Raw genomic sequence first — 19,737 nt, forward strand, 5'->3', positions numbered from 1 at the left:
ACACGATCCTTCTTCAAAAGTTTGACTTCAATAGCTTAAGCAGTTTGCAAAATAAAAATAACGCAGATCTTACTATAATTCACCAAATATCCGTCCGTCTGTCTGTCTGCCCGTTCAAAGGTACCGTAAAAACTGCTGAACCGATCGCAACGATATTTTGGGTGGATAATCCTGGGATCTCCAGGAGTAAAATAGGCTATTTCGTTTTCCCAATTTCAGCTTTAGTCTCCAGCATTTTCAGGTTTGGACTCCCTCATAACATTCGCATAATGTTCATTGTGACAATGTTTTAATTGTGACGATGTTGTTTTCGCAGGTGCCGCACAAACGGCTGCACCGATCGGACTCGGTGACCTCAGACAAAAACCTTTTATAAGGTCACGGGTTGAATCCCTGCTTGAGAGAATTCCAACCCCCTCGCTCCCCGCCATCACGGCCGTCTCTCCAACTTACTATCCCACGAGATATACAGAAAGGACGACACAAAACCATATATAAACATCATTCGTATATAAACATCATTGAAAGTAAATAATGACCTCGGCCAAAGTTCAAACGACATTTAATCTCTACATGAGAGAATTCCACTTAGCTATTTGGGCAGTGTATACGCTAACAGATCGCTGTCTCCATCGATCTTGCCAAGGCCGTAACAGCTATCGGCTCAAAATCCTTTTAACTGTTGATTTGGTACAGTTCCACGTATCGGGAATTTGGTACACGTATCGGGAGTACATATGACATAGCGATTGTGAATGTGACAGCTCTGAGGCGTCTTTCGCTTGGCATCGCAGTGAAATCTGGCTTCAAGCCCCCTCACCACCCAAAGCCTTCAACCAGACATATTAACACGCTCCTCCCCCTTCATTCCCGTTCTTCAAAGCAAAGTGGTAAAAATTGTTGTATCGCCATTATATATGACGGTACCCGCCCTAAGGGCGGGGCTTCAATTGGGAGGCGTGATTTATTTTAACATCCGTTAAATATCACACGCAAATCATCAAAATCTAAAAAGTATTTTTAGAATTTCAATTAAGAAAACCATCATTGTGATTTGATGATTTGCGTGTATGATTTAACGGATGTTTATATGAATCGTTTAAAAGAAAAAAAGCCTTCAATTTCTGATATTTTGCCTTTTCATTTGGGCCTCCCAATTGAAGCCCCGCACGTAGGGCAGGTACCGTTCCTAGTTCGAAAAATTTAATAAGTATAGCTGCCAGACCATGTGACCTATGACATCATGGCCAGGGAACTTTTTGTTCGTCATGGATAGCTGATCTCATGCCTGTAAAGTTTTGCCTTGATCTGTTTAGTCTAGTAGGAAGACTAGGTCCCCCTGCACCCCCCGGAGATATACTTCTAATCAGTGTTTCTAGATTGGAAAAAATGTGTAGAAAATGACTAGCTATGGCCCCAAGCTGAAAAAATGTCCCACATACCATTTTTATGCAAATTACTGCTGCCATTATCAAAAAAACGATTTTTGACATATCTCAGCCAATATTGCAGATAATTGAAAAATGAAGGTGTCTAGACCCATGTTTTGAAGGGCATAGATCATGATAGAACTATTCATAACATGATTACATGTGTCTATGGTATACTAGTATGCTAATTAGTGCTTTATTTACAAAATAATCACAGTTTTACGAAATAATAGACTCATATTAAGGTCCGTCTACACAGACGTTAACACAAAGTTTTATTTTTCTAAATATTACAACTGTCAAAATAGTCCTAGCACTCAATGTGACCACTCTTCTCTTGCTTGTTTTAGATAAACATCATTAGCATTAGTGATTCTACACTGAGTCAGTCATCATCATTTTCATCGAAATCGTCAGAGTCAAACTCTTCTTCTCCTTCCTCTTCCTCCTCCTCTTCGTGCTCTCCTGTGTTCAGAAGATCCACCAGTGAGGTTGGTAGGATGGGACCACTGGACCACATTGGTTTCAACAGTCCTTCATCAGTCCTTATCCATCCTTGCTCCTCATAAGGTTTTGGCTTTTCGATGATAGGTTGATCGGCTCTTTTGTACAATGCTACGCGGTGGTTCACACGCTGGATGTGCGGCTTCAGGGCAGACTGGCATGGAGGAAGGCGAGCCAGATCAACCTTGGACTTGGATGTGAGGGTCTTGTCCTCTCCCACCATTTTTCGTAGCAGCTTGGCACGGACAATGTCCACTGATGACTCGCGACTCTGGCCGTACATCACACAGGTGAATTTTTCTAACTGCCTCTCCACCTCAGGGTTGGCATCCCAGTTGTCACCCAGTTCACCGAATGCCCTGTGAAACCTGGGATTCTTCTCCAGCTTTTTCAAGGGCCCGACTTTTCCCTTCCCTTTGAAGGCACTGGTGCAGTCTTCTCCGCTGAACACATAGTACCCCAGGAGAGTGGCACAGTAGTCCTCTCCCAGGGATTCTGCCAGCTCAGAGACGTTGACAAGTTGGCGATGCTTCCCTGACCCTGTATCCAGGTACACCGTCAGCTTGATGTTGTGGGCATGGTGGAGCAGGATCAGGAGGATGTCTGTGTCCGGTGTTCTGACTACAGCGTTCTTGTATCCGATGGTAGCAGCATGATGGAGGTACAGAACCACCCTGGTATCAGTCTCTTCCTGGTTGCTGTAGATCGTGGGGAGTTCACGTACCTCGACCTGAAACACAAAAAGGCACCGCATTTCAATCACCAGTCACTGCCAGTTTCAGATCTAGACAAACATCACAGGTAATCACCTTTTTTTCAGGAAAAATTACAAATTGAATCGCCATTCACGAAGGGCTTTCAATTTTACCTTGCCATTCGTTGAGGCAAGTTGGAGGGCAACATTTTGGTTCTTGTTTGTGCTTCCGAGTGTGAATGCTCGTGCGAGAGCATTGGAAACTGTTATGTTTGAGCTGTGCACAAGCCAGAAAGAAATGACATCACATTTGTCATGATCAACCTTCGTGAAGTGGATATGCTCCTTGATTGGGTCATTCTGTAGGCGTTTCAGTAGTTTCTCTGACCGATAATTTGAGTTCTCATATCCATTCAGTTTCAGTTCCTCGACATAGAGCAAGCGCAAGGAAGAAAGCTGTAGAACTTTATTCTGCTGGATGACCTGGGTTTGAATGTGTTCCAGTACTGAGTTGAATGCCTTTTCATGGGCGGCTGACATGCAAGCCTGCTCCTTTGGTGCTTCGGCTCTGTGAATCGCACGCTCATAGTTGTAGAATGCTGTGCGGAAAGCTTTAAAACATGACGGATGGTGTTTGGCCTCACATGCAAAGAGGTCTTTGTTTTTCACCTTTCGATGGAGTCGATAGAGACCCATTTTCTCAGCCCGTGTTTCGATTTGCTCCCATGCATTTTCTTTGTTTTTAAAGGATGGGAAGGTTGTAGGCCTCTCAGTATTGCGATGAGCATCTTTGGTCTCAACTTTCTCACAAAATATACACTCTGGCGGGAAGATGGGTTCAGCAGAACCTCCTGGTTTACGAGGAGAGTGATGCCATGATGAGGTTGATGGCCCTGGTTCTGTATCATCTCCCAGACGATGAAAGTGGCGGACAAAGTGCTTATAACACTTGCTGTGATATCCTACTCTTTCTAGGTCATCAGGAAGAGTTGCCGGGATCTGATCACATACTGATTGCATACGACATGGGGAGTCATGCGGTTGGTTGAGACGTCTATCCCGGATCTTTTGAAGCAGTTGCAGTTTTTCTGAAGCAGATCCTTTAATTTTACGGAGGGGCGTGAAATCCCCATGATCAGACATGGATGGTACATGAAGGATGCATGTAGGAGGAGAGCTTTGGGCTGCAGGTTCTACACTCCGTTTTCTTTTGGGCATGCTTGCTGTCGATGTCTACCATCACTGTTAAATGACAAATAAGAAATCACGAATGATGTTAAAAGTGCCTGTGAAAGGAGGCTCTGAGTTTTCAGTGAGGTAACAGAGGTTCTGAGTCATGTTCTACACTAGGGTACTTTTTAGCTGACTAAACCATGTTTAGTGGCATCAAAAGTGCTAATAGCTAAAACATCTAAATTCTTCCACACTAACGTTAGCTATCTAGGCCAATGAAACATTGTGCTAAGTTACTGTAGCTAGCTCAGCTGTCGTGCCTCTTTCTGGTTCAATTCATATACAGAAGTCAACAGATATGTCTCATGTTTGGCATTAACAAAAGTTTAAGTTACACCGACATTAGGAACATACTGTACATAGATGAGGCTAGCTTTAACGTTAGCTAACATGGTGCTAGCTGGCTCAGCTGTTATTCTGCCTGTTTATGATTTCATGCAGAAACTGAAGTCAAGAGTGTGAGTAACATTATAGTTAGCATCTTACCTGGCTAGATTGGAGGATGAATACCAAGAACAACACACAGATGGAATGGAAGACTGAACTTTCAACTGAGGTATTCAATAACATCAACGTTACCAATTGATACGAGCGCGCGACATTACCAATTGATACGAGCGCGCGAGCGCGCATGTTACATGGATGGAAATGTAAAATGGCAGCTATAGCAGCACTAATTTGGATCTCTAGTCTGTCATTTCTGCACTGTGATTGGATAACATAAAAAAATATGTTTGGGAGTTAACAGCAGGAGTTGGTAGATTTTACGTGGGCTGGGTGAGAAACCTTTAAATAAGCAAGTGAAAATCTCTCGCAATACAAAGTCAATGGTGGGAAGAAAAGTTGAGTGGTACCAATGTTACTGCCAATGTCCCGCCCCTATGCAAGACTCAGGAGCATCTTGTTGACATTTAACCTTGAAAATACCTGGGTTTAGACCCCTTATGTACCATGTTAAGTTATCTGCAGTATTAACGTATCCTTATCATTTGTAAAACTGATTATTTTGTAATTACAGCATTAATATGCATACTAGTATACCATAGACACATGTAATCATGTTATGAATAGTTCTATCATGATCTATGCCCTTCAAAACATGGGTCTAGACACCTTCATTTTTCAATTATCTGCAATATTGGCTGAGATATGTCAAAAATCGTTTTTTTGATAATGGCAGCAGTAATTTGCATAAAAATGGTATGTGGGACATTTTTTCAGCTTGGGGCCATAGCTAGTCATTTTCTACACATTTTTTCCAATCTAGAAACACTGATTAGAAGTATATCTCCGGGGGGTGCAGGGGGACCTAGTCTTCCTACTAGACTAGTTCAGCTGTTTTGGAGAGGTGGAATTAAGGGTTTTATGTTCAGTGCAATATGGCTGCTGAACCATGTGACCAATGACATCAATTTAATTCTCCCATTCATGTTTTGCATAGATGCTCAAATTTAATACCGATCAGATCAAGCGTTGTACTTTTTGAATTGTGACGTCACAATGGAAGCATCTATGACATCATTGCCACATGTTATTCCCCATGGGGAGTACCTTACAATGAGCCATGCTTAAATTGTTTCCGTGGAGCGGTTTTGGAGATGGAGGGGCAATCTTTTTTTCCTGTTTTTCCAAGATGGCGGTGGTGATGGTACCACGTGACTTATGACGTCATAATTAGCATTAAAAAAAATACAGGACGAGCCGCTCCTTTGGTGAAAATGTAGTGTCAGTTGGACCAACGGTTGCAAAGAAAATGATTTTAAAATGGAATAAACTTGCAAAATCCCAGCAGAATAATAATAATAATCTTACAATTATAGGGTTTCACAGCCTGAAAGGCATGTGGTACACTAATAAGGTTTCACAAAACGTGTACAACATGGAGTAAACGAGACTTTTTCCGCCAATTTGTAACATCAAATACTTTTTCAAACTAATGCCGAATGGGGCTGGCAGGGTGGCCTAGAGGTAGCGCACACTCTCCTCTCGTCTGGGTTTGAATCCCAACCCAACTATAAACTGTCATCTCAGTGTTGCACAGGCAGGGTGATTCAATGTGTGTACCGTCCCTCAGATGGACGTTAAACGGGTGTCCCGTCTGCCAGCAAACTCCCAGTGGACATTAAAGATCCCATGATGTCCTTCATGAAGAGTAGGCGAGCTATCGCCGGCACGCCAAACAAATTGCAAATTCCTGCCCGAAGCAGCAGAGGGCATTGCAGCAGCAGCACAGCCACATCAGCCAATGATGATACCCAGCATCATTGTGCTGCATATGAACAAAGGTTAAAATTCCATACGTTTGTCCATTGTCTAATAATAGCCTTAGAAACCATGTAGAAGTAGAATGACATCAACCAATGTGATTGATGCATGAACAAAGCTAAGCCCAATAACGCTCGCACCTCACTGGTATACTCAAACACGGGGTCGTCCAATCGCACCTTTACAAACGCAGGGCCGTCCAGCCTTTGTTTTAGCATTTTCTCAGAACTTATTTTGCAAAAACGCTGAAGAAACATGGATGACAGAGTTGGTGGATCTCACCAGTTGATGAGCGAAGAGTGTGGGAATTTTATTAGTTTTCTTAATTGAGTTTGCCCTTCACAAGATTAAAGGCCTCTCCACAGTTGAGGTGGGGGCTACACACAGCGTTTGAGACAACAGAATAAATATACAGTACAAAGGTGTGAAGAAGCTGAAGAAAGTGTGGAATGTCTGTTGGTACGGTCAGGGGGAGCAATGGAGAAGAGACCTCCAGATCACCTTTCATCATAATATAGGTACAAGAGATTTAAAGAAAACACCTAACGTCAAGTCATGCCCTCGAAGATGGATAACTAGCTACTGGATCCTGGATCCTGTCAAGGAGAAAGATGAAAAGCAGGTCTTCCAACCCAGACGAAGGAGCAATATTCCATCACAGGCCACATGGTGGCTTTATATAGATAAACTAGAACGGCACTCAGTAGAGAGCATACCTCCACCTGGTTGACCATATCACTCAATGGAGAACACTCACTTAAAAAATTCTACTAGCTGGATCCGCAGCCAGATCTTCACCAAAATTGAATCCGTTCTCCCTCGTCACACACACAACCTGTCCAAGTTTCGACAAAAATCCATCCATAACCTTTAGATATCCTGCTATGTATCGTTTTTGGCCCTATCTCCCAATGGTGAAGAAGAAAGTTCTGAACAGTCCCTTTAACTCCCAAACCTCTTCTACACAGTAAAAAGGCAACAAGAAAGCGAGTCTTAGACTAATCTATTTACATATTACACAAGAAAAATGAGCCCCCCTATCCCCTTTATCCCATATACAGTACCATCTTAATTGAAACCTTTCCTTTTCGCTCTTACATTTCCAATCTATTCTATCTTACATTCCCACCCCATACTTGACACAAAAAGTAGACCATTCCCAATGTTCTCCACGACAGGAATTCCTCACCGGTATAGCCAGGTTCCTCAGAACCGTGGAGGTTACGGGTGGGTAAGGAGTGACTTGCAGTCTCCAAAGCACGGCCACACTCGGTAAAAGAGGTTATAAACCCACCCTTAAGACTCTTCACTTGTTCGATCAAAAGGGCTTTCTGGAATGAAAACAAAACGAGTTCAATGCACGTCAAAAATGTATATTAATTTATACATAAAATGAAAGAAAAAAAAAAATGAAGAAAACATGACATTCCTTCTTCAATGCTCAATTTATCACCGACCTTTAACTGATCTTACACCTCCCAACCCCATGGAGTACTTTTGTCTGCGTCGTCCCCTCCCGCCTCTTGTTCGTCTGTGTCGCACGAGATCAGGGCAGTCTCTCTGGACAAATCTTGTGCTTTTGATACAGTCTGGCCTTGTCTCCAAACTCTCTGCTTATGGCATCCAAGGCCGACTCCACACATTTCTGACTTCCTCTACTGTCATAGCCAATGCGTGGCTCTCAACGGAATCCTTGCATCTCTCCCTGTCAAGACTGGAGTGCTCCAAGGCAGTGTTCTGGGTCCTGCCGTATTCCTGATCATCAATGATCTCTGAATCTATGGAAAAATCCTCTTTGTATATTTGCTGACGATTCCACCCACTTTGGTGACATCTCTCATCCTTCAGGCAGGCTGCAGCCTCTTCCCTCTTCAGACCTTTTTCCAGGGTCTCACCCTCAGCCACGATTCTTTCTTGGGCAAACCACATTTCTAAGTTGACCTCCAAAGCCGGTCGACGCTCTGTCGTACAAAGTCCTTCCTTGGCACACCTGAACTCCTATCCACCTCCAAGGCATTCATCCACAGGTTGGAGTACTGCTCTCCCCCTGCCTCACACCTTGCTCAGTTTGACACCGTGGAAACCAAGGCCTTCAAGATTATTATAATGTTCCACGATGAAGCTGAATATATGGGTCTATCACTCCCATTGCAGACAGGTCGGTGGTGTTCTTCTGCCGTGTCCTTTCTGGTCTTGTGCCTATTTCCCCCCCACCCCCCAATATTATTCAGGGTGCACAAGGCCCGCCATCAACCCCCTTCGAGTGAAAACTCCAATCTAGGATCACTGCTCACCTCCACTCATTTGCTCCTCTTATTCCTGCGTGTGGGAACAACTTCCACATCTTTAATCTCATTCTTCCTTCAGGTGTTCAGGACAGCTGTTCACCACCATCTCAGGTCGTACGCAATCCAAAACCATGATCTTTTTTACCCTCATTAACCCCACGCCTCCTCTTCCTCCTCACATGCCCTTCTTCCAAATTTCCATTCTTTCCTTCTCGAGAGTTTCCTTCTGTATCCATCTTGTCCAACCAATGAGGCCCTCCTACCCAACATTCCTCCCCACCCCACTGTCCAAGTCACTATTTTGTCCTTCAACTCTGCTGTTCCTTTTGTTCTGTTGTGTCCTGATCTGTTCAGTGTAATTGTTGCACGAGCTTTGACCCTGTATACAAAAACAAAATTTACTTCCTTAATATCTTAAAATGGACACAATGGGTTATGTGAACACCACAACAGTTATATTTTCAACCTCGATATTCAGAGTGGTGGTCTGCTGCTGTTCCTGTTTTATTCGCTGCAACAACAACTCGAGTCTATGCTTCTCTGCCAACGCTTCTTGCTTTTGCTGCCAGACATCCACCATCGCGGAACGCATTTCATTTTTCATTCGTTGGGACAAGTCCTCCATCTGCGAATAAAAAGCGTAATGTACATCAACAATTCGGCCAAAACTACCGGGTGTTGCTTCAAGGTTCAACCATGGGAGGTCAAAGGGCCTTGATAAAGAGAACCATCAAAGTTTGCTAAGTTTCGTGTGTAAAGCGTGAACCGCCGCGGCAGTGCCTGGCTGGTCTGCATCACACCTGCATCTCGGCATAGCGAGCCATCAGATAATCCGTGTGCAGGAGCCTCAGATCCTCTTCTGTGATGGGAGCAGCAGAGGTCTTCACCTTGCCAGGCAAGCACAAACACGTGTCAATGATCATCACGATCAAACTTAATAGTAAAACATGTGCTTGCCATCTGACATGTAACAAACAGAACTATAATTAAACTGCACACAATCTACTTTATACTCGGTAAACATTAAGAAGTACAATATCTGTTTGGTTATCCCATTTGATTCCCATCCGTGCACACACACTCATCGCAACATCCTTGTTCGACACATGGATCTGCACGCTCGCTTCTATTCAATTAAATGACTCCGTAAACCCAAGCCCGAGGCGACATTAGTCCATTTTAGATGCTCATTGGGTCATAACACAAACTCACACGAGCACTATTGCCATGTCCTATTGACTTGTGATCTCGTTTATGGTAAAGATGCCCCCCCTGTATACGACGGGATGAAGGGTCCATTCAATGATGGCCTGTTGGACAATAAAGTGCAAATATTTATAGATTTTAATTTTTAATGGTTGAAACGAGATTCCAATGGATGGCTTGATCAGAATTAAATGCTTCCTGTCGGTGCTTTTTCGAACGTTCATCCTATTGGTGTTGGATGCGAGGAAAGGTCGTAGACTGAAAGGCCACAATCAGTAGTACACCATACTAAAGTGTGATTTACACATTCATGGACAGCAAATCCAACATCCCATATGAACAATGGAGAATTGTGTTCGTTGGTGGATTGAAATAACAACTTGGTTAATTATTACTTCACAAGTGTGGCCAGTGGGACGAGTGCAAGCAGACCAGGCCAGGTTGAAGTGGGGCAAGCACGGCCATCACCAACTTCCCTCCAACCCCCCAACCCCACTCCTTTCCCCTCTCCCACATTTTGAATTTCTATTATTTTTTGATTGAAGGAATTCATCCTTCTCATTCACACATCTGGTCTGAATTTACTCATTTATAAATTCGATCGGAATTATAGAGCATGTGTTGGTGATTTGAGGGGGTGGGGAGTATCGACACCTGACGCCCCTCCCTCTGTCATTAATGGCATCTGAAGTAGTAATACCAAATTGAACCAACTCACCTTGGGAATTTCATTTGAATCACCACCCTCAACCATTGCCCCACTTGTAAGGTCTTCCTCACCTGTAGGGAGTTGAGGGCAAATGTTTCATCAATGCCATTTGTCATATGCAAAACAAGCTATCGATGTGTCCATACAAGGATCCTGACAAAGCAAGGCTCCTGGTGTGACGGCGTATTACAAGTCATACAAAACTCGAAGGTGTAAAACAGCGAGATGATGTTGGTGATGAACGACCTACACAGAGTGGGTAAAACAGAAGATACATCCCATCTTGGCACAGCACCAGTCAAATCAGAAGCCAAGGAGCTTGTGAGGAAATTCCAATCGGGCTGTCCTGTCAAGACACAGAAATACCACGTAGAGAAATGTGTTTGTGTGTATGTAAATATAATTATTTACACATTTGAGACAAATTTATAATTAAATCGTTGGAACCAACAACTTCGTGGAAATTTGTCCAAGGTTTAAAAGCAGTTAACGGTGGAGTGATCTGGTGTGTACACACACACACACACACACATACACACACAGTTGGATTGACCGAGTACATGAACAGTGCAACAGACTACCGAATACCATTTTGATACAAGCATGAACACAATTAAGCAGAAAAGGTGCATCTCTCACTCAACTTGCAAAAAAATTCCAAAAACAGGTGAGGATAGAAAAGATGTCACACACCAAATCGAAACAGCAAGAAATAAAGCCCCAATGATTGCAAAAAAAAGGATAAAAGAAAAATACAAGATGAAATATAAACAGATATATGTGTATATATATATATATATATATATATATATATATATATATATATATATATATAGTGACAACAGAGCAGGGAAATATTTTAAAATAAATAAAGAGTTGGACAGATTGGGGATAGACAAATAAGGATCACTGGAATGGCTAAGAAGAGGTCAGCTCAACTGGGACGGAGAACAAATCATTAACGCCCAAGACTAAGGACACGACATGAATGGCTTTAAGAAGATGGTGGGACCTAGTCAATCGGACAAGTGTAGGTTCTTCAAGGTAGAAACAGAAAGCACGAATCACCTCCTATCAGGATGTAGAAAATAGGACCGTGGGTCCTGAAGTTCACCTGGATCAGCAGCAACAGTTACTCAAACCCCCCACAGACCAACTCAAACCCTAATATTTTTAATGCCGTGAACAAACTTTGGTACATCATGGGTGATGAAGGTTGCAATCAAGTTTCATTGAAATTGTGTGTAGTTTCGGAGAAGAGAACATATACGTATTTGGGGGGAGGTCAAAAATATACCTCCGTAGTTCCCCCTAATGAGCGCAGATTTGGATGCGGTCAATACACCTTCGCTAGGCATCACACATGCAGCTTGTGGCCAAGTTTCATCAAAATTGTGCGTTTGGTTCAAGCGATAATTGAAGCCTTCAAAGATTGACTCACTCACTGACTGACAGTGCTCGATCGCATAAGTTCACTGGACTAAAGCCAGTTGAGCTAAAAACTCATGTCAGAGCAGTTGTATACAAAAAAAGCACAACAAGGCATGTAGAGTAATCCACTGGCACATGTGCAGAAATTTCAATATCCCAATTACACAAAACTCTTGGAAACATGAACCAAAAGCAATCATTGAAAACAAGGACATAATGCTCACATATAGCCTAATGATCCTATCCAGCGTGAACATAGAAAACAAATCATTGTGACTGGACATAGTACTCAGATGCAAATAGTAAAATAAGGCATTGCTAATTGAGGTTTCAGAACCCAGTGATTTTGGTCTAAATGTAGAAATCAAGAAAATAAGCAAATATCAAGACCTCAAGAATGAAGTGAAAAGATCCTGGAAGCTGAAGAATGGCAAAATTGTACCAGTGACACTTGGAGCAACAGGAATGATGAAGAAGAAGCTCACTTAGATTTTAAAAACCATCCCCGGGAATATTACCACAAATGAACTACAAATGGAGGCAATCTGGGGTTTGGTGACGATCCTGAAAAGAGAACTTGGAACAAAACTCTGAAGAAGTTGAACAGTTTGGCCCATGAACCATGATCCCTTACCGAAGCGGGTACTGGAAGGACTCCATTGCACCTCCTGAAACCCACAAATGGAGATGGCGCACACACACACACACACACACACACACACACACACACACACACACACACACACACACACACACACACACACACACCAGCTCGCCCGACTGCGCCCACAATCAAAATCATGCACTACCATTTTGTGAAGCAGCACAGGCCTCAGGCCTTGGGTGTCAGTCTATGGCTCAGTGCAATTGGAATGATCCCAAGTAATTAACCACGATTAATCTATCTATAATTCCAGTAATCTCTGTGTGTGTGTGTGTCTGTGTGTCTGTGTGTTTGTTTGTCTGTGACCGCTGTTTCTCGACAACCACGGGTCCGATATACTTGAAACTTGCCAGGTATATTGCTGGGGACCCGAGGATGTGCCTTTTCAAGGTTTCATATTAATCGGAGAAGTAGTTACCGAGCTATGGCGATTTATTTACCAAACTCCGCAAGCCGTTCGCTTTGGCTTTGCGAATGGACCAAACCATTTCATGTAAATAGAGGGGGGGGATTGTCACCGTACTCGCAAGCCGTTCACTTTGGCTTTGCGAATGGGCCAAACCATTTCATGTAAATAGAGGGGGGGGGATTGTCACCGTACTCGCAAGCCGTTCGCTTTGGCTTTGCGAATGGACCAAACCATTTCATGTAAATAGAGGGGGGGGATATAATTTTAGATATATATATAGTACGGGCATGCCCTAGTATGGACAAAAGCAGTATGCATATTGTCGCGTCCCCGGGGTTAACACCCCAAGAGGACAACAACAACAGGCATTTTAAGGCCATTTTCCCTGCAAGAGCGGGGGTTAGCCTTGCGGGCCCCATGACAATCTTCTCCATTTTGCCCTATTTTCTGCATCTCCCCTTGTTAACCCCCTTGCCCGCATTTCGTCTTCCACCATCTTTAACCAAGTATTTCTCGGTCTTCCCAGTCCTCTACTTCCTTCTACATTCATTTCTATCACTCTTCTCAACCAGGCACTTTCATCCTTCCTCAACCCATGACCAAACCATCTCAACCTGTTTCTCTTCACAGCATCCATCACAGGCTCTATTCCCATCATCTTTCGCAATTCATCATTTGTCTTCCTCTCCAACGATACTCCACACATCCACCGAACCATTCGCATTTCCACCCTTTCCAGCCTTCGTTGCTGCTCTATGTTCATTACCCATGTCTCGCTCCCATAAATCAACATTTCTCACACATGCTGCGTCCTGGAACCTTTCCCTTCAGCTTCAGACACCCCAAGATGACGAATGACCGAAACGCGCTTCAACTCCGAGCGTATTTCAAACTTGGCGGGATTATCTTTTCGCAAGCACAGGAAGGTTTGAAGTCTTACCTGATCGGACAGCCGACACTGGGTTAATCCGAACCCACAAACAAACGAAACGAAACAAGAAATTTAAATTCAACTAATGATTTAATGAGAATAATGCAAGCACAATAAAAATGTTGAGGTAAAAACTAATAGTAATGGGCTAAGGTGAGGGACCCTCCATTTGGAATCAATTACAGACACAGGGAGAAATAAAAGAAGATGAAAATAAAATGGTGTTTATAGTGCCGGCAGTTAGCGTTGTTGTTCAAGCGAGGCTGTCGAATTAAGTCAGCAGCCCAAAGTGGCCCGAAGCCACGCGCCGGAAAGATGCACACGATGGCACAAAGCTCCTCTCATGTCGCCACAAACGTGAAGGGATTTTGTGCGGCCGGTCCTCTCCCACTCGTCTCCTTCCCACCGATGCGCCAAGAGCTCCGCAAACCGCTGCCCAATTTATTCTCCTCACGATGGCAAAAGTTCCACCAAAGCTCCGGAGTGTCTCCGCAGGTGCACACGAGGCCAAAAAAACGACCGTTTACTCGCGTGACCGAGGTGAGAGAATTAGCAAGGGCGAGACGTCTTCAAAGCTTTTCCTCCTTCCTCTATACAAAGCTTCACAAACGGACACGACCTGAGACGCCGCCATTTGCCACCACGACCAAGACAAAAAAAAAAAGAGATGCGACCACCTTCAACAAACGCCAGCACAAAGATGAGAGAGCAAAAGGCAAGCAGCCGTCCTTGAAAGACAGCACAAAAGAGGGACCAAGATGACGAGACGGTCTTTTTTTTTTTTTTTTCCTCCAGCTCTCGAATGTTCCATGCTGACGTCACACTCTGACCAACCATCGAGCGCTACTCAATCATCCCATCGCGCCTCCACAAATTCCGGAACAAGTGCGTGTCGACCCTCAGGAAAGCCAGGAAACAATATCTCCACTCTCAAGAGTGAACTCTCAAACCTGTCTCCCTCCTCCAAATCCTGATGGCATCTGGTCAAATCTGTTTCTGGTGTTTGTTCCCCCTCCATCCCCTCCCTTACCTTAAACGGATACACAACTGACTCCGCACATGAAAAAGCTGAATGCCTCAACTCTGTCTTTGCCTCAAAATCTTGTGTCCCAAACCCATCTCTCTCTGTACCCACCTTACCCAGTCGTACCCAGCTGTCCTTCTCTCCTGACAAGGTGGAGAAGTTTGTCAATCCTACACTCTGATTCGGGGACTGGACCAGATGGCATCAGCCCACGGGACCAAAAATCCTGCTCTGCTGCTCTATCTCACCCTCTCTCTGTTCTCTTCAGCTTCACCCTCTCTTTTGCACAAGGTCATCTGCCATCAGCTTGGAAATCAGCCAACATTACCGCTTTACACAAAAAAGGTGCTAAAACAGATCCTTGCAACTACAGACCAATCAGCCTGCTCCCAATTATCAGCAAAGTCATGGAATCCATCATTGCTTCGGACATCAAATCCTTAATCTTCTCCAATGGCTTGATCTCTGATCATCAATTTGGATTCAGACCAGGTCACTCTGCTCTGGACATGCTGCTTCTGCTGTCTCAACAATGGAAGGAGGTCCTCAATGCCAAACAGGAAATCAGAGCTGTCTCCCTTGGCATATCACGTGCCTTCGAGATGGTCTGGCACCCCGCTCTGCTCACCAAACTCTCCTCATATGGTATGCATGGAAATCTCCATGCATGGCTTGCGGACTTCCTCTCTGGTCGTAGTCAACGTGTGGCCCTGAATGGATTTCTCTAATCTCCCCCTTCCTGTTCAGGCTGGAGTTCCCCAAGGCAGTGTTCTGGGCCCTGTGCTTTTTCTGGTCTTCATGAATGATCTCTCCGACTCTCTCGAAAATCCTCTCCCTTTGCTGACGACTCCACTCTCTGCCGCTCCATACCTCATCCCTCAGATCGGCAGTCTGCAGCCTCCTCACTCTCTGCAGACCTGGACAAAATCAGACTGGTCAAACAAGTGGAACATGTCTTTCAATCCTGACAAATCACACTCACTATGTCTCTCCAAAAAGACCGTCTGGACAACCCTCCCATCTACTTTCTCAACAATCCTCTCCAAGAAGTTCTGTTACTCAAGCTCTTGGGTCTCAAAATCTGCCATGATCTTTCCTGGGAAAACCACATTTCCAAGCTGGCCTCCAAAGCCAGTCACCAACTGGGCATCCTCCGTCGTGCGAAGTCCTTCCTTGGCACACCTGAGCTCCTCACCACGTACAAGGCTTTAATCTGCAGCTCAATGGATTACTGCTCTCCCCTCTGGGCTGGTGCTCCTGCCTCACACCTAGCTCGGCTTCACGCTGTTGAAACCATAGCTTTCCGAATCATTGGAATCTCCCACGATGAAGCCAACTCTGAGGGCTTTTCACTCGCTCACCGCAGGCAGGTTGGTTGCCTTGCTGGCTTTTACCGACTCTGGCCTAGCCCCCTCCAGCCCTGTCTGTGCTCTGTCCCCCAAATACTCCAAGATGTGCCTGCAACCCTGTTTTGGTTAAACTGCCAAAATCAAAACTCTGCTCACTTTCACCCTTTCATTCCTCTTTTCTCCCGCCTCTGGAACAAACTCCCTCACTCTCTTCAATCCCACTCCACCCTCCAGGTCTTTAAAACAGCTGTTCACCACCATCTCTTATCTTCCCCCATGCAAAACCTTGATCTTTTCTACCCCCGTTAATTAATCCCAGATCCACCTTTTTGAAATTCCAACTTCTTTCATGGAAGTCCTTGCAGTGTCCATGTGTTTTGTACTTCTCCCACCCCTACTCCTCCCAGCCCTCTCCCTCCCACAGATCTCCCGATGTCCCTGCTCTCAAATGTTGTACTTGTGTGCTTCCCCCTCTCTCCCCATCTTGTCTCCCACTTCCTTTATTTTGTCTTATGTGTCCGTTTGTTTTGTCATTAATGTTAGCTCTTACACAAACCTCGATACAAAAAGAAAAAGAAAAAAAAGAAGCAAATGCTGTTTGTCGGCCCTGGCGGCGTTGAGCACCTGAGTCCCATTACAGTGCTATCGTTTTACTGAGCCCTCAATTTCCTGGCTGCCCGAATGCAATAAAACAAAAGGGAAGACCACAATCTGAAAATATTATAATCTGATAGGTAACATATCATATTTTCCAGCCTATAAGTTGATGTGGAATACAAGTCAAATTGGCTAATTTCCCCATTTTCTTTCCTTCATTCATAGATGTCTATTTGGAGCAGAATGAATGAATGATCGTTTTAAGGCCATTTTCCCCGCTAGAGCGGGGGTTAGCCTTGCGGGCCCCATGACAATCACGGTCCCCTGTTTGAAGCCATCAATGGATTTATGGCCGTCATACGGCATTTTTTATGGCCCTTCCTGACGCCATATTTGGAGCACGTTTTTTTTTTTTTTTTTTTTTTTCGAACTACTGTAGTTTATTTTCCTTTATTTGGAGCAGAAGATGAAGGAAAACCAACTACAGTAGTTCGAAAAAAAACTGTCATTCAGAACAATGGGTGTTAATTCCCCCCCTGACAACGCCATACGTCCAAGATCATGAATATTAATGAGCTATTTTATATATATATATATTATTTGAACTACTATGTGGAACGACCTTTCAGATAAATTAGGAATGTAAATAGTTTGTCAACATGTTTATTATCATATCGAGGTACAGTATTTAAAACGAGCTACGTTTCTTGCTGACAATATTTCCGTCATTTTCCCACAACCTGGGTTTGATTCTTGGTCTGGGTGTGTAATTTTCCCACATGTAAAAATTTAATTATTTAATCCTGTTCATTAATCCAATTGCTTCACTACGCCCCCAGTGGCGTTTATAATAACGGACATGGATTTGTCCCCCCCCCCATTGGAGGAAGGCCCTTTCGTGTTCAGGCCATTGGTGCTCCTATGGTTGGCAGCGAGTGCCCCGGAAGCATTGACGGAAAGAGAGCGGCAATCATATGTGTGGGAAAATTGCATGCTCAGTCAAGGTCGCCCAGATAGCTTAGATGGCAGAGCAGTGGTACAGTTCACCAGAGGACCTGGGTTCCTGGTCTGGGCATGTAATATTCCCACATGTCAATTAAATAAAAATAATTGCAACTCAATAAATCCTTCACCTCCCAAGTACAACCATCAATTTTCATCTCATTCCATCCAACAGTTCAAGAATCCATTGAAAACAAAAAACAAGCACACACAGCAAACAGGTATACAGTTACATAAATTTCAAATTATCGAATGTTCATTTACCTTGTTGAACAAAACCGTGTTTGGGAGTACTGCTTGATATTCGCCTTTTTCTGGAAGCACTAAACGTTGCCTGAGCTTTCCCACCAAAAGCAGCAGCAGAAAAGCTACTGTGCAGATGTTCCATTTCTGCAGTTCTCGACTGCAGGTACAATGGCACAAGAGATGAGCAATCAGAATTGCCGTTTTGAATCCAATGAAATGCTGCAAGATTAAAATAAACAAGAGAATACAATTTGGCACAATCAATGGGATATGGCAACTTATATGTGCATCAATGGATATGGCAACTTATATGTGCATCAATGGATATGGCAACTTATATGTGCATCAATGGATATGGCAACTTATATGTGCATCAATGGATATGGCAACTTATATGTGCATCAATGGATATGGCAACTTATATGTGCATCAATGGATATGGCAACTTATATGTGCATCAATGGATATGGCAACTTATATGTGCATCAATGGATATGGCAACTTATATGTGCATCAATGGATATGGCAACTTATATGTGCATCAATGGATATGGCAACTTATATGTGCATCAATGTATATGGCAACTTATATGTGCATCAATGGATATGGCAACTTATATGTGCATCAATGGATATGGCAACTTATATGTGCATCAATGGATATGGCAACTTATATGTGCATCAATGGATATGGCAACTTATATGTGCATCAATGGATATGGCAACTTATATGTGCATCAATGGATATGGCAACTTATATGTGCATCAATGGATATGGCAACTTATATGTGCATCAATGGATATGGCAACTTATATGTGCATCAATGGATATGGCAACTTATATGTGCATCAATGGCTATGGCAACTTATATGTGCATCAATGGATATGGCAACTTATATGTGCATCAATGGATATGGCAACTTATATGTGCATCAATGGATATGGCAACTTATATGTGCATCAATGGATATGGCAACTTATATGTGCATCAATGGATATGGCAACTTATATGTGCATCAATGGATATGGCAACTTATATGTGCATCAATGGATATGGCAACTTATATGTGCATCAATGGATATGGCAACTTATATGTGCATCAATGGATATGGCAACTTATATGTGCATCAATGGATATGGCAACTTATATGTGCATCAATGGATATGGCAACTTATATGTACATCAATGGATATGGCAACTTATATGTGCATCAATGGATATGGCAACTTATATGTGCATCAATGGATATGGCAACTTATATGTGCATCAATGGATATGGCAACTTATATGTGCATCAATGGATATGGCAACTTATATGTGCATCAATGGATATGGCAACTTATATGTGCATCAATGGATATGGCAACTTATATGTGCATCAATGGATATGGCAACTTATATGTGCATCAATGGATATGGCAACTTATATGTGCATCAATGGATATGGCAACTTATATGTGCATCAATGGATATGGCAACTTATATGTGCATCAATGGATATGCATGTTTCCAACTCGTCTGCAAGGTGATTTTCAAAGGGCACATGACCTTTGACCGTTGTCCTGTTCAACCTAAAATTCAATCAGTTAATCTTTGTATTACAGTCCATACATGTCACATAAACAATTGCATTCTCTTGTGTGGTTTATCAGCAACTGCAGAAATCACAGATTTTTCAATTAAAGAGCACTTGGCCTTCAGCCTTTTGCCCTTTCAACCCAAAATTTAATCAGTGAGTTCCTCTAATAGTCC

General features: G+C 43.4%; 1 protein-coding gene across 6 annotated transcripts in view; it reads right to left on the reverse strand.

Annotated features, from left to right (window-relative positions):
• Positions 1–19,737, reverse strand: part of LOC137439063 (uncharacterized) — a 40,077-nt gene that overhangs the window by 6,837 nt on the left and 13,503 nt on the right. For 4 of the 6 annotated variants that reach the window (XM_068134726.2, XM_068134725.2, XM_068134723.2 and 1 more), the window contains 6 exons: positions 18,001–18,139; positions 10,580–10,675; positions 10,339–10,400; positions 9,215–9,301; positions 8,881–9,039; positions 7,316–7,457 (listed from right to left, as the gene is read on the reverse strand). In XM_068134726.2, coding sequence (XP_067990827.2) covers positions 7,316–7,457; positions 8,881–9,039; positions 9,215–9,301; positions 10,339–10,400; positions 10,580–10,675; positions 18,001–18,139 — 685 coding nt within the window. Of the gene's footprint in view, positions 1–7,315; positions 7,458–8,880; positions 9,040–9,214; positions 9,302–10,338; positions 10,401–10,579; positions 10,676–18,000; positions 18,202–19,737 lie in introns of all 6 variants that reach the window. The other 2 variants (XM_078767734.1, XM_068134724.2) reach the window with 1 other exon arrangement.

This window comes from Myxine glutinosa, chromosome 13 (genome assembly GCF_964187855.1).
Source record: "Myxine glutinosa chromosome 13, kmMyxGlut1.1, whole genome shotgun sequence".
NCBI classification, from domain to species: Eukaryota; Metazoa; Chordata; class Myxini; order Myxiniformes; family Myxinidae; genus Myxine; species Myxine glutinosa.